This window comes from Poeciliopsis prolifica, unplaced genomic scaffold (genome assembly GCF_027474105.1).
Source record: "Poeciliopsis prolifica strain line A6 unplaced genomic scaffold, Auburn_PproV2 SCAFFOLD077, whole genome shotgun sequence".
Taxonomy (NCBI): Eukaryota; Metazoa; Chordata; class Actinopteri; order Cyprinodontiformes; family Poeciliidae; genus Poeciliopsis; species Poeciliopsis prolifica.
The window spans coordinates 287,401-303,502 of NW_026562452.1; the positions used below are offsets into that span (position 1 = coordinate 287,401).

Consider the following 16,102-nt stretch of genomic DNA (forward strand, 5'->3'; position numbering starts at 1 on the left):
TTCCTCTCTGTGTACATCACAGCTGTAGCTGTTTTGCTGCTTAACAACTTCAAGAAAACCTTGTGATCATTGTGGTGAAATAAATAACAGCTCTGAAACACTCACTGTCTCTTATTGCCTTTTCTTTTTATTTTCTCTGCAAAGACACCAGTCAAACCAGTCTGTCCAAATTGTTTCAGAACACTGCAAACTACCAACTTAGCTTCGATATTGTTCCACTGCAGCCCCAACAAAATGGAATACCACTGCAGCAGAGTTTCTTGCAGGTGGTATTTACAATAGGTAGCATTGAAGTGAACATAGAAAGCTGAAAGCCACCTGCGTACTGCAGTAGCTCCATATCTGTTGGCAATATGGGAAACATGAGTACAAAGTCTTGAAATTCATTCATTTTTCTTGTAGCAACATAATCTCAAACTGAAGAATTTAGAAAATGAATCCTATGATAGTACCTAATATTTTAAAAACGTTGCAGTTCATCAAAGAAATTTGAATAGCAGAAATAATTTGGTCGAATCATCTTTGTAAGCTTGTTTTAAAAAGACCTTATAACATAATTTTTTTGCCTGACTTTCCATTTTAAGATGATGCTGGGAAAAATCTAGCGTTTTCGTCAGGAAGATTTTCTTTCACTGAATCTTGCATTAGTTTTATGACAGATGAAACAAGATGGACTGCTTTTAAAAAGTTCCACTTTTTGACTCGTCAGCAGTGCTTTCAGTCTTGGAATTCCCACTTGGATGCCACTTTTGCCCAGCACATTTCCTACCGTTGAAATATGGATGTTGTTCCAGATGTCATTTAAAATATATTGATATTTTTATAAAGTTTTCCTAAGTGAAATCCAAAACATTAAGTTCCAACACAGAGTGGAACTTAATGAAAAAGTAACCTCTCGTTACAATAAAATTAACCATTGATTTCACTAACCGCACTATTGGCTTTATTACAAAAAGGCCTGTAGATTTAATTAATTCTAGAACCTGGCTTACAAAATAAATTGGACTAGCAAATCAAAGAACTATTGAGAAACATTTATTGATCACTCTATGAGATCTAATACCTACAAAAGTAAGAAAACGTAGAACAACATCAAGGAGTGGCTGGAAATTGCCCCAAAACTTCTTAGACAATGAATGTACAAATTTTCTTATTAAGCTGAGAAAATTTCCTGTTTCTCAGCTTAATAAATGTGATGTGACTTAGAGATTCATTTAGTGATTATGTGATTTCACTTTACAACTCTTCAAAATGAGAAACACAAGAGAAAATGCCATTTATGTAAGTTAGTTGTGTGTTGATTTTTTTTAAGTCATGAAATGGCTAAGAGGACATTGTAGACAAAATTCTGCTGTATAAGATTATTTGTGTTAGATTATACAAAAACTATATTTTTTGAATGTTTATCAAAGGTGTTAAGAACCGCAGAAGGAGGTCTATATAGACATAGTAAAATACATCATGTTTAATAGCAGTCACCACAAATACAAATTTATCAATATTTAAACACTTAAAACCAAAGGGACCCGTGCTAAAGCAAAATATATGCAAACTTTACAATTTGATATTTTGAAGCAATTTACAATCTTCTGGTTTCTAAACACTAAAATTGGACTAAACACTCCAAAAAAATTAGGACTCTGTTTACACTTATCAAGGTATTGTGTATTTGCCATAAAATGGTTGAGTTCAAACTGAAACAGCTTTGCTGATTCCTCTGCAAAATTTACAATGTCTGCTTTTCCTCAGTGGTAAGTTGTTAGCAAGAGATGTTCACAAGATTGTGAATTATGCACAATCATCAGAACATTGTCTCGGGAAAGACATGTTGCTGATGAAACTTTTATGTGTACACTTGTATTGCTTTGAGCTGCACATAAAATGTAATATTCCTCCCTGTCACTTTGAAAGCTGATTATTTATAATGCTCTGTCTTTCTCTGCAAAGCTTGATTCATTAAAGTTCAGCTAATATAACCCCCAATAACTACTCAAAACACTGTTCGTTCTTATCCTACAGTCTAAAAGCTAGTGAAACGCGCTTTTAGTCTGTATTCATTTGAGTGTCAGGGAAGGTGACAATTTCCTTCCCACAACCCCGGAGGTTTTCAGGAAGTGCAAGAACAAGATGTGTTTATATTAATGAAATGCAATTCATAAAAATAACTGCGAGGTATATCTAAACAGAGTCAGCAGAGAACACAGCTGTCGGCTCCAGTAATCTTAACATATCCTCAGCCAGCAGATGCTTAGAGTTGTTTTTTATTAATGTAATTTCCTGCAACTGCAAACTAACAAGGATTCCAAAAGGTAAAAAAACAAGCATAAAAAGATAAACTAAAGCTAATCAAAGCATCACCCTTAACATCTATTTTCCAGCTTTGCTACAGATCCTTAATTCTAGGCTTTAACCAGACCTTTACATGGATATGCTATTCTCTAAACCATTCCATTGTAATTCTTGTTTTGTGTTTACTGTAGAGTTGCTGTCCTCTAGAAATTAAACGTCTGTCCTAAACTCAAATTTTTTTGCAGCTTTTAACAGATTATCTTCCAGGATTGTTGTGTTTTTAACTACATCTTCTTATGGACTGTCATTAGCTCCCCGATTCCTGATGCAGAAAAGCATCCAGACAGCATGATGCTGCTGCAACCATGTTTTAATCAACAAAACCTCAAAGTGTTTGTGAATGACAGTTGGAATTGAGATTTTATTATCATGCATTAAAGAGAATGAAAATTTTAACATAAGTTTTCCAAATTACACGACGATATATGTACAAATCGTCAGGAGTGAAAAGAAAAGTGTTTCTGAAACAGATAAATTGTTTAAACTGTATATACCTGCATCTTGCGAAGCTGGCCGAGCTGTTTGCGGAGGTCGGTGGCATTTTGCTGCAGACCATGCAGATGGAGTTTCATCTGCAGGCGACCCACACTGTTCACCAGGGTTGTGTTAGATGGTGGTGGTGGCATCAAAGCTAAAGGTGCTGACGGTGTATTGGCTGCTAATCACAAAGCAGGATATTGGGGGATCATTGGGAAACAATGCTGTTAGTTTGTTAAGCAGTACTCCAGTTACATTTCAGAAACAATATGAGCAACAGGCACACTCTCAGCAGAAATACCCAAATAAATACATCCATAAATAGAGTAGGTCTGGGCAAACACACGTTTTACCCAGTGTGAAAAAGCAACAAAAACCACCATATTCACAAAACTCTAGTTGTGTATTGGGTAAAAAGTGAACTCATGCTATTAGTAACTGGGGGAGAAGTTTACTATCTGTTTAGTTGGGACACACAGGGATGAGAATGCTCTTATCTCAACACAGGGCTTTGTGAGTATGGCCATCAATCTGCCATTTATTTGACCACACATACACACTCGCCAACAAGTGTCTAGTGTGTGACGAAATAAACTTTTGAAAATTCCCAAACAACCAAGCAAAGAATTCAAGAATTAGAGACATAAGGAGAGGAGTCCGCTTTCCGGGGGAAAAAACAGCCAGGAGGAAAACATGAGAACAGAGACTGCTGGTTTTTCAGCAACACCAACACCCATACAGAGGGCAGAGAGTCATGATGAATGTCTGACAGAAGAAATAAAAAAGGATGACAGGAGGAGGAGATGCCAACTACCTTTCTTCTTTTGACGTCCAGCTGGAATATAGAAAGAGTGAGCCAGTTACCAAGAAATTAATGAGGAGGGATAGAGAGAGAAAAGAAAGAGGAGACTCTTCAGAATTTATATTTGAAGAGGGATGAACAGGGAAGATTTCTACTGATTACAGCAGAGGAAGGGACAGTAGAGGTGCCTTAATATTTTGGCATTGTACCATGGGGATCTGGGCAAAGATTATCTGTTTTTGAATAAGTCAAAAAAATTATAGGAAAGAGAAAAATAACTTAAAAAGGACGATAATTAATCTAATCCATGCTACAGATACTGACAAGTTATAAAATTGTCATTTTTAAGTTCAACTACCATCTAAAATAAATCATTCTGCACAGAGTGAGTTAAAGTAACTATTTCATAGCTGTGTCTGTTTTCAAACCTTGCCGCGAGGGTTATGTTTACACTTTTGAAGATTTGCTTGTTTATTTAACACATTTCAAACAGCTCCAAAGGTGTTCAAGAGTATTTTTTGAGATTTCTAACAGCCTTTATTTTACTTTCTTTATGCATAAAATGTCATTCGTATTTAATCTGATAGGATATTTCAATATCCAATGGTGAATAGGTCATTTTAGAGTATGACTGAAATAAAAATAAAAGGTTTGAATAGCAAAAAAAGTCTTAGTCAGAAATTGTGTGGGTTTTTTTTTGGAGTTAGTACTGATTAGAGATTTGATTTTGATCCAAGTGAAGATTTAGGAAAGGCCCTCATTTGTTGCCTTTTTGATAAAGTCAAATTTAGACCACAAGATGATGATGTAAATAAATACAATTCCAAATGTAAGCAAGTAAAATGATCAAATGTGTTTTATATTGCTGAGCAAAACATTGCACATCCTTTAATTTGGCAAGAATGGTTCTACTTATAGTTAAAGTTGCTGTTTACAGCCATATTTTCTTAGATATCTTATGCTTTTGCACCATAAGAGCCAACCCATTTTTCACTGACTGGCCATGAAATTGAGCAGTGGAAAACTTTCCTGGCCCTGTGGGCAACTGCCAGCACTTCTGCTTTAAGCAGAGAGTTGTTTTAGTCACATTCAAAACTAATAAAATAGAATCATTTTCACCTTTACTAGATTCACGAAGCTCAAATATTGATATTTGAAATAATAGTGCACCGGAACAACAGGAAAGGCACAGTTTTTAATTTTCTCAGATTGAGAACAAAAAACAAGACAATTAACACCAACAAGTAGCTCAGCAATGTTATACCCCATTTCAAATCTTGCCCGTCTTCCCACATTGAGAGCTTGGACAAATAGGCCTGGAGATCAACATTACTGCAGAGTATGTATACAGTATTTCTGGAGCAGAGTTAGCAAGAAAATGAGCACAGGCATGGCAACTGGGAAACAGGAGTGTTAGTAACACTTCAATTCATAGATCTCGATTACTATGCTGTACTCACTTCCAGTGGCGGAGCCGTCACTGTTAGTTTCGGTCTTCTCGCTGGAAGAGAAAGGTAATGGCCGTGAAAACTCCGTGCCTTGGTCCGGAGGGCATCCCGCCATCATGCAGAGACGCAGTAGGCCGCATCTGAGGATCAACGGCCACAGGGCAAGGCAATTACAGAGCTAATGCTCAAAGCACCACTATCGGATATGATGAAACTTCTCACATTAGCTCAGTTATCTTCTAGTGAATAAACTCCTGGTATGTACATGAACATAGATGGCTTGACCTGGGGAATGTAAAAAGCTGAAAACTCTGTGAATCCGACAGCAGATCAATAGCACAGCTGCCTGCAGCTGATGGTTTAGTGGTCTGTACTAGAGCTGTGTGCAAGGCAGTGCAATACCTCACTACCGTGGAGCTGGTAATGGCTCTGATAATAGCCTGCCGCTGTTCCTGTCAATACTCCTGCTTATGTGTCAAATCTGAGGCTGTATTTGTGACTTTTAGAGGGTTAATGGGGTCTAATAGAGGGTCTTACGTGCTGTCGCTGTCTGGTGCCCTGGTCAGTACACTCTGCACAAGGCCAGTCAGGCTGGCTATTTGCTTCTCCATGGCCTCCATACGCTCCAGGCGGTGGTCCCTGAAAAAAAACACATAATGCTTATGAAATTATAGGCACAGGCAGATTACAGTGGAGTAGTCAATGCTTCTGTGAAGAGCTAATTTAGAGAGTGGCTTATAGTTGAAGACATCCAGTGAGCTGTTCCAAATAAGGCTGACCTGCTGGTGTCTGCGTCTTGTCCAGATAAAGAAGGACCAAAACCGGGCTCTGAACTGGAGCTGGGCCTCGACTTTGGACTCTCCACAAACACAGATGAGGAGGCAGAGTCTTTCCGGAAAGTCTGCCTGACAGGCGAGGGTCGTGGTGAAGTGGAATACGAGTCCCTCAGCTGCATGTCAGGAATTTTTTGTGGGGACGAGGGCGGCATGCGGAACCCCATTCCCAGGGTTGCAGAGGAGTACGTGTCCGAGTATAGTGAACCTCCAGGCTTGTAGAATGAGTCCTCCAGGTCTCCCTGAAGAGCAGCGGCAGAGTAGGTGCTAAGAGAGCGTACAGACCCTCGCCGATAGAGGCCAGTGGTAACAGGGTAGCTGAAAGGGTCTCCAATGGCAGCCAAAGACTGGGTGGAGGCAATGCTGAGGCGACCCTCGTTCATCAAACTGTAGGGATCAGCATAAAGTGCCTCATTTTTCATGAGAGCCAGCTTTTTTGCAGAAACTTCTTCATCTGGCTTGACATCACGGCGCTCCAAGATGGCACTTGGTGATGGAGACAGACCCATGTTGGCCCCATGGCCACCTGGAGGATGGTGGGAATGTCTGGGTTGCTCATGTTGAGGATGGTTTCCGGAGAAGGAGGGAGTACGACCCCCGCTGTATGAGAGGCGAGAGCGAGACGGAGAGCCAGAGGGTGCCGAGGTTGAAGAGGAAGGAAGAGTGTTGAGGCGACGTGTTGGGGAAGATTCCCGAGATGAGTAAACCATTTCTCTCTGAAAGAAACAAAATAGTTGTTAGGATGGCAGCTATTAGACAATAGGGATGTGTAGTAGTTGTAAGAATTCCAAAAGTATATATATATAAAAAAAATCTAATTTTCTGCAGATTTCTATGGAATATAAGGACATAAGCCCATTGAAACAAATTTTTATGGACATCCAGTCTTTTGAAAGGAACTGCTTTGAAAGCAATAACGACCAGCGTCAGCCAGTATCTTTACAAGGGCTTTGGCTCTTTTGGCATGGAGTTAATAAGCAATTTTCACAACAAACACCTTCATCTATGGGACAGAGAACCTGCTTTCTTTCTGAATGGCAATAATAATTACAGGCACTGTAATCTTACAGTAAGACAAAATCTACTGTCCTTAACTCATATTTTCCTTTCTATTTTCTTTCATTTCTACCACACTGATCAATCAAGTGTGGACAGTGAAAGTCCATCCAAGTGCCTGATTTTAAGACTTACAATATCTTAGTCTACCAAATATTACATATAAGCAGTCCGTGCGACTGCAATATGACACATTGATAGTGCAATGAGGACTGTGATTCAACATATTGTGCAGCTTTAGGAGGAACAATACAATTTTCTCCAAGGAACCCACTACTATGGTATTTAGCAAATAGAAATATTTTGTGACCCTGACTCTCTAAAACCAGGAAAGGTTTTGTCAGGTTTAATATCAGACAATGAGAAAAAAAAAGCACTGAATGTAATTATCTTTTCAACTGTATTTTCTGCAACAAATGCACAAAAAGCTGCTGATGTAATCACCTTTGAAGGGGACTTTAGTTATACATCAGCTATGAGTTAAAGGTTTGTGCTTTCTTATCTTTTAATATCTCCTTTAGACTGCTTTTCATGTGCACCTCTCATTTTTTATTTTCCAGTTGACATAATACAATATTGGATGGATGACTATATTCGAAGCTTAACTCTCTCGTTCACAGTTTTGTTTCTCTGAATCTGAGCTCACAATATCACACACAGAGAACATCATCTTTCCACTGCCAGAGATATTATAATTTGTGATCAGGTTAAGTTGGAGTATCTATCCAAATGTATTCATAGTTCATCCCTGACTGTTAGCCATTTCTTTACACCATATCTGCTCCAAATAGATGGAAGAGTGAGTGTGAGCATTACCACAGCACAGTGTAAGTAAACAGAAACACTCTTCAGTGTTTTTTAATAGCATTTGTATTCCCAGTTCAGTGTGAATAATGCAGATGGTAAGCAGAGTTTTGCATCAATAATAGTAAAAAAAAATGTTCTCCCTCAGGCTGCTTTATCTTTACTAAAGCAGAAATCATTTTAAATGTTAAAATATGCTCATTGTACAGGGGTGCATGTTCTCTCCTGCCTGCACAGCAACAGATGGCCTATTTGAAGATGAAAAAAATACATTTCCAACGGGAAAACATGTTCCACTGCTAACCCCCAAAACACTACGAAAGTCTGCAAAGATACTGTTCTCAAAAACAGCAGAATTTATCTTCCAAAGAACTCTGGTGCAGCTCCATTTTCACAATGTAACAGGAGTATTCAACACAAATTGCCCTTCCCACCTCTCAGGTCTCCTGTGCTTACCCGCAGGTCTCCGTTAGCCAGGTGTGCAGCTGCAGGGTAAGAAGCATAGATGGGTTCTTTGCGGTAAATCTTGATGATGCTCCGGTCCTGAATATCCCGGACGTCCTCCAGCTCATAGAAGACATTTCGGGCCTCATCTTTGATTAGGATTGCCGTGTTGGGTGACTTCAGCATTCCCGCCGTCAACTTCTGAGGGAACATGTGCACGATGAGAGCGTGCAACGTGTCCATGCTGCTCAGCTCGTGGGTGATGTGAACCCGGCGTGTCTCATCTCCATACTGCAGGAAGAGCACGCCTAGGAGAAAGTTGTGGGGGAGACATGGTTGAGTCAGATGTGTTTGGCTTTATTAGATGGCAGGACAACCATTGGAGACATATTTTGCGAGCTGTGGTGTTAGTTGTGATCCACAAATTCTGCTAACTGGTACTAAAAAAACCTATGGCGACTTTCTGAGCCTCATATTTAAACCTTCTGAATATTTTCTCATGTCATGATACAACCATAATTTTATTCAAATTTTGGGGGATTTTATGTGATAAACCAACACAAAGTTGCTAATTTTTGTCGTACATGAGAAAAAACATGAGAAAATGATTCTATAAAAGCAAAAATCACAATTTTGGAAACTTTCCCAGTTCACTTTCCCAGAATTTTTGCACTGATTAGTGAACATTTAGATATCTAGGACAAATAAAAATAATTCGTTAAATTTTAACAATATTTTAAATGCAGTGTTTTTTTTTTTACATAAACAGCAGAAGGTAAAGTTTGTGAAAAAAATAAGAAAAATGTTTTGTTGAAAGATGTGTATGATGCCTGACTAACCTGAAAATTCATCTTCATACACGAAAGGACAAACAAAAACAACAACAAAGGAAAAGAAAAAGGAATTATAAATAGGGCAAAAAATGCTATAAACAAGTCATAGAGAAAAGAAAAAAAGACAGGTATTAGTAGAGACAGAGGAAAGAGATCAGCGTTTCCATTTCTGCTAAATACCTCAGTCTTTCTGATTCGTTCACTGTCACAAATAATGAGCGTAGTCCAGAATGAACTCTGTAGACATAATATCCATATGACACAAATAATATTTAGGTTTTTCTTATCACCAATTATCTTAAGCACATTTGACTCCTTGATTGTATAACAAACATTAGGTCATGTCTGGAAGAGAGTAAGAATATTAGTTTTAGTAATTTACAGTGTCTAATCAGAAAAACTTACATTTTTATATATTTAGAAACACTTATTTGATTGTTTTATGTCTATGCAGAAGGGCAATTAAACTAAGGAAGCACTTCATGGTAAAAGCATTGAGAATATAACACCTCCTCCCACTACATGGCAGGAAAGTGTTTCATAGCAGCAGCACCATGAAGTAAAGAGAAAGCTGTAAAATTTGCCTCAAGTTCTACCAGCCTGTTGAGACAGGTCGTGCCAGGATCTCATCAGAATCATTACCTGGAGATCTTAGCTTATTCTGGCTGGCAGAACGAGACAGCGGCAGGCTCTGGCGGAATCGGTTCATTCGGTTGAACCCAAGGGGCATGTCTGCTTCTGACATTGTCTCCAGGGATTCGGCAGAGGCAAAAGAAAGCTTGGCAGCCTGGTCTGCAAGCCCGGACTGGGTAGACTGGGAATGGCGTGGACTGCGACTCTGCTGGACACACAGAGGCATGTGTGAATTCACTGAGAGGTGAAACTGTGGCAGAAAAAATGGATTTGACAAGGCTGATGTCATAAGACCAACTGGTAGAGACAGGGAGCACACAATGAGGGTTAACACAATAAGCCAACTAATGAGATTATTCAGACCTTGACAATGGTTTTAGCTACCAGCCATTCACTGACAATTGCTTGCATCACAGTTTATAACATCAAAAGAATAATATAAAATGCATTAGAGTTGAGAGGAACTGTGTGTGCAACCTGACAAAAGTTATGCTGTATTTTTCACTTCACATCCACATTCATTCATGGACCCCCTCATTGGCACTTGTCTCTGCACACCTATGAACTTTTAAATGAGTTCTTGTGGGATGGGAGGAGAAGCTCATGTAAGTCCCAGGCTCTCACTGTGGGTTTATCCTGCTGGCTTATGCCCAGGCGTCGCTCTCTCTCTCTCTCTCTTCTCTCTCTCTCCTACACTTTCTCTCCCAAAGACTGTTAGCTCGGCTGAGGCTGAGCTCACTGAACTGAATTCTCTGATTCCCCCACCACTGTAGCATTTCCTCCAGCTCAGAGGCTGCTGTAATGAGCTCCCCGAATGCTGTCTGCTGATTGTTTTCACGGAAGAAGCAGACACATCCTCAGCCCACAGTTTAGTAGCAGTGCCTGTCTCCTTCTCTTTGAAGCATGAACACAATGGTTGTCACCTCGTTCTTTCTCTGCTCAAGTCCAGCTGCTGCATGAACATTCCGTGGCTTTCATTGGTGCAACTTTTAATTAATGGAAGACTAACTGCAGTGACATGAAAGGCCTTCTTTGCACTCAGATTCAGAAGAAAAAGTTTTTTTATGAAAAACCACCAAACGACAATGATTAAAGAAAAAAGATTAAGCTCAACTTTACTTTCACTTTAATATCAAGCAGCAGGGCAGACAGTTTGATGTAAACACTTATTACGATATAAAAATAATCTCAGTCTCTTAAAAACAGCAAAGGTAAACAGGTAAAAACATTATTTAGTTAAGTGTCAGTCAAGTCTGTCTGACATGATGATTCTTTATGCAATAGATGATTGTAAAGGTAAGATATGGTCAAGAAAATCAAGATAAGTGATCTGATTGAGGGTCTATGACAACTGCTCTGAAGACATATTTCTCATTTAGCATTTAGCTCTTTGGTTTGTCAGTTTTGTCTGAAATCTGTTATAAATTCTAAACTCAGAAGCGGCTCGTCCCTTTAAGCTGATTATACAGTGATTATCCAAATTCAGTCTAGTTTAAAGGAACTACACACATTTTGACTTCCTTTTTATTATGTTTGTAAAGGACAAGTGTAAGAATAGCATGTTTTAACCTTCTGTGGTGCTTGTTAAAAACTGAATGATATTTATTTACTATTTGATTGTGGTGGATATTGTATTGATCTAGGAGTTATTAAACTCTGCCAGAAGTTTTAAAATTCACATCAAAGGCAGAAAAATAACAGAAAAAAATTGTTTCATTTTATGTAATGTACCATTATAAGATTATTAGGTTTTTCTTAAGTCAAATGCTCTCATTTGCCATGCTGTTATATTACAGGGAACCAAAGCAATTCTTCTGTGACATTAGCCTGCTTAACTTTAAGAAATCTGTTGAAGTCTTTGTGTTTTTGTCAGAGTCCTTCGAATAGAAAATAGATAGTACAACCATCTAGTCAAGAGCAAATTGTTGCCTTACACTCACTACTATTGTTCGCAAAAACATCCACAATAAGTTTACAAGGTAAACTGCATGTTTGCTTTCATCATGCAGTTTCAAAGTCCTTCTGACACTGTCATACATAATGCAGTCCCACACCCACACATGAAGAATCTACAGATAGTGTTGGCAGACAACGTTAGAGTGCTTACGGAAAGTGTGTGATGCAGACAGATAACCCCCAACATGTTTTCTAATAGGCTAATTTATCTAAACAGTGACCACATTGTAAAAAAAAACAACAACAAAAAACAGCCAGCAGCATCCCAGGAGCCCACCAGATACTGCAAAATGCAACATTCTCGTCTTACTGTCAAACCACTGCATAATAATGAGGAAATATATCATATTCATTTTACCAGGTAGGTCTGGGATTCAATATTATTTCATGCTGTCTCTGTCAAGGGAAAAATTATGAATGCTTTTTTTAAGAATGGAATAGGATAGAAAACTATCTGACATCAACAGTGAAATAAATATCTCCTCGACAGGACTCTATACACACATAAAACTTTCAAAAAAGACATAAACAAGATAAAAATTGTAAACAGGATGTTCAAATACCTCTGTTGTTGAGGGCTTTAATTGCAGTAGGGATGAATGACTTTTAGTCTGTTGTTTTCCTGGCCACTGGGACTTTGAATCTAATGTCTAATGGGAGGAGACTGAATGTTTTTGGGGGTTTTTTGTAAATAAAAACTAAAGAAGAAAAGTCCCAGAGTTTGAAATATGAAGAAATTTGTACCAATTTGGAAAATATACTTGATTTCATTTAGTATTTGCCACAGGGAAGATCAATAACAACTTAGACTTACACTTGTTACAGTGAACTGAAATAAAAATTGGTAACAGGAGCAGCTTCTGGAAATAATTAGTGAATTTTGTAAAATCTGTGCCAACTCATGTTGAAGATTTTTACAGAGTATTAATCCTAACTCTTAGTAAGAAGCTATATTTCAGTAATATTGTTTGCCAGCCATTTTTGGAGCGGAAAGTTCTAATAAATGCAGCAGAGGAATTGGATATCAACAATCTGATTGCAACTCTACAACTCTGTAAAAGTTGATTTGGCAAAAAAAAAAAAAAAAAGAGAAAAAAAAGCCAAACAAGCTTGAATATAAGAGTAACTGAGTAGTTTTTTTTTCTGCAAATACAAAAACAAAAAGGATGTGTTACATACGAGTACTTTCCACAAAGCCTGAAAATCATAAAATCCTGTCGGAAAGAAAAATTAAAACCGTGGGAACAGGAAAGAGTGGGGTTGTATTCTCTTAAAACGTGTTGCTGAATTACAAATGTGTCATATTTTTCAGCTTGACTTTTTACATCACACTACCTATATTGACTTCCTTATTTCTGCTTCCACTTTAAGGAGGTTTGATAATATATTTCTGCAGTAATTTTGTATTCTAAACATTACATGCAAAAACACCATCTGGTTCTTATTAGACAAGCCAGAAACCGATTCTGCTGCCTTTCTCTCAGAAAAACACTTATTTTCTACTAATTATGACAGTTTCGGCCCAACCCTATTGCTACTGAGTTTTCTGCTGTCTTTGTTCACTGTGGATGAGAGAAAAAAGAGTACGGAACAGGATGAGGTTAGAAGACAAGCAAATGGAGTGGAAAGTAGGACAAGGTGGCCCGACAACAGACCTCAGGCTACAAACTGCATTAAACTTATGCAACCTCCCACCAGTTCTTCTGATTTCTTGTGCTAATACACAGTAGCAACATGTTCTCTGTGTTAAAAAACACTCACCGAAGAAGGTTAAAATGTCAAAAACTAGAAGACATTGCGTGGCACCTAAAAAATTATATCTAGTTAACCTGTATCAGTAAAAAACACATTTTCCAGAACAGATTTGTTCTGTTCCATTTTTACACGTGAATGTTTAAGATAAGACAAACTTTCAAAATAACCAGTAGAGAAACAAAAAACATTTTCAAGGGAAGATTTGATTTATTACAGTAAAAGGCTGTTTAAGCCCTGTGTGAATATATTTATTCCACCTGATATGTGGTATATTGTCCTATATATAAGTGGACAACATTTGTAATAATTTTCACAGTGCTGTAGATGAAAATGAAACACTCAGATTGGTTTGGGAGTCAATTAAATCTTCATTTATCTGCCTCACTTTCACTGTACAGATTAAGCAAAAATTTCAGTCACAGTTGCTAATTTTCTGTCAGTGCAGCTGGCGTCAGACGAGCGGTTTTGCTGAGGGTCACAATGCCCGTATAATTGCCTGAAAAATCTGACATCCAGCTGCTAAAAACTCTAATCGGCTTGTTTAAATATTTATGGACCATAATTTTACATGTCGTGAGGTAAATCCTGCAACCCAAGATGTACTAATGAATGTACATATAATATGTCCACTTTATTTTAGATCCAGAACACGCAGCTGATAGCGCTGGGGAGGCAATCACGTTTGATACAACCTGATTGCAGAGAGCCAAAAGGATTATTATTGTGTGCTGTGTCAGACAATGGAAATCCAGTAGTGTCTTTTTTAGCATGTGGCTGATTTGAGGTGAAGCGCTCAACAAGCAGGTGAGACGGTGTGGCTAAACTGCATTGCAGTATGGGGCCCAAGGCTGGTTCATGACATGATGGATGCAAGTAGCCTCCATTACTAATCTCACCCCCTTGAGTAAAACTGAAAAGAGAAATCTCGCACAGCTTGATGTGTGTAAACTCGTTAGTTGCAGGGAATTAGGTAAAATGTTTCAAAGGACAAATCTTTGAACTTCTCCACTTTTTCTTGAGTCCTTTGAAATCTAGCTTGTTCAGTTTTTTCCTATAACTGATATCTTGGTGTTCTTCAAAAGCTTCCATTTAGCTTCAACCCTAGTTATGTCTCTCTCCCACGCCTTTTACACAACGTCACTCACTGATTCTCTCCCGTCACTCCATAAGCTTCTCACCGAGACAACTGATGTCAGATTATCTGCCTCCACCTCAGTCTCCACTAACAGAAGCTCTAGTCTCGTCCATATGCTTTGCTTGCAGTAAAATTTGTGTGCGGTTAATTGCAATGAGTCAGCACTTTCTCAATTTTTAATGAAATTTAAAGAAAAAATCTCCTTAATATACCCATACCATACATCGATTTTACTCTTAACTGTCCAATTAATTCACCTCAACTTCTCAAGCTTTGCAGCCAATCGTCTGGACACAAAATTTCCTCATAATAATAGAGTCATTTCTCTTCAGATGACCTGAAGTCATCAATGCATGGAAATGATGGCTCTGCCAGATCCCAGTAAATTGTAAGTTGATGGAGCATGTGAAAGGAAAGGAAGAAAAATAGCATTTTCAAGAAGAGGTGAGATGATTGAGATTTCCAGACAGAATTAGTTAAATAGTCCTGGAAGATTAAATTGAAAGTTTTATGTCCTCCTGTCTTTTTTATTTTTTTTATCAGTAAGGTTTCAATAAGGTTTAGATTAAAACTGTAAATATGGCATGGCACATTTTTCTTAAATGTGTCTCTCAATGGCTAGCTGTGCTAACCAGCTAACTGTCTAAAAATATATTTTTTCAAAATTTTTTCATTCAAGATTATGTTACTGGACAAAAATAGAAATATATTCCAAGATTTTCTTCCAGGAACCTCACAGAGGCTGAGTTTAGCATTTGTTTAATCTCCCTGGACTCTCAGTTAAGCACAAGAGTGGAAAGCTGAGCTTAGATTAGAGTTGGTGGGATGCTGAAGTAGGGCATGGGTTTCTGGAGCTTCACTGATTAGAAAGAAAACTGTGCAGAAAGCCCTGCAAATATAAAAGGTGTAAAAGCAGATTGTGTATGATAAGAAATGATCTTCAAATCTTCTCCCTACTAAATATTTGTGATATTTTCATGGTGAAATCTATCTCTGCAGAAGCACATTTGAGATCAGAATATAGATCTTACTGTTTTCTGAATAATCACACAATTAAAGAAAACAGCCAAATAAATACACAAACTTAAAGTAATGTTGTGGGGTAAAGAAAACAGCAATTTATGTCAGGGAAAGTAGTCTGCTAAAACTACATTTTATGGTTGAGTGGCATTGAAATAATTAAATACCAGAAAACAATTGGATTTAATAGACAAACTAAATGCTACTACATATTAGCAGCAATTAATTTACAAAATAAAACAATAGTTTGCAATTATATTATGCTTCAGATCTAATCATCAATTAGTCATGTTAAAAACGTCAACTTCTTTTTAGTTTATCAATTAAAACACTGTTTTTAACACAGTTTTGGATCTTGAATATTTTGAAATTTGATGCTTTCATTCTTTCAGCTTTTTCCTTTGATTAATTTCTACTCATCATAAAACAACTCCATAAAGACACATTTGACAGCTCTACATCACTGCCAGTATAATACCACCAGCCGGTCAAACGTTTGCAGCCAGTAATGCTAACTAACGGAGGTGTCACGAGTTCATGAAGGTCTACAAATTAAA

The 16,102-nt window shown here is 37.8% G+C and overlaps 1 protein-coding gene across 5 annotated transcripts in view; it reads right to left on the reverse strand.

Annotated features, from left to right (window-relative positions):
• srcin1a (SRC kinase signaling inhibitor 1a) overlaps positions 1-16,102 on the reverse strand; it is a 104,200-nt gene that overhangs the window by 22,972 nt on the left and 65,126 nt on the right. For 3 of the 5 annotated variants that reach the window (XM_055021520.1, XM_055021518.1, XM_055021517.1), the window contains exons 5-12: positions 9,689-9,887; positions 9,053-9,064; positions 8,226-8,521; positions 5,856-6,625; positions 5,614-5,715; positions 5,089-5,216; positions 3,641-3,661; positions 2,844-3,007 (exon numbers count right to left, since the gene is read on the reverse strand). In XM_055021520.1, coding sequence (XP_054877495.1) covers positions 2,844-3,007; positions 3,641-3,661; positions 5,089-5,216; positions 5,614-5,715; positions 5,856-6,625; positions 8,226-8,521; positions 9,053-9,064; positions 9,689-9,887 — 1,692 coding nt within the window. The remainder of the gene's footprint in view (positions 1-2,843; positions 3,008-3,640; positions 3,662-5,088; positions 5,217-5,613; positions 5,716-5,855; positions 6,626-8,225; positions 8,522-9,052; positions 9,065-9,688; positions 9,888-16,102) is intronic. The other 2 variants (XM_055021519.1, XM_055021521.1) reach the window with 1 other exon arrangement.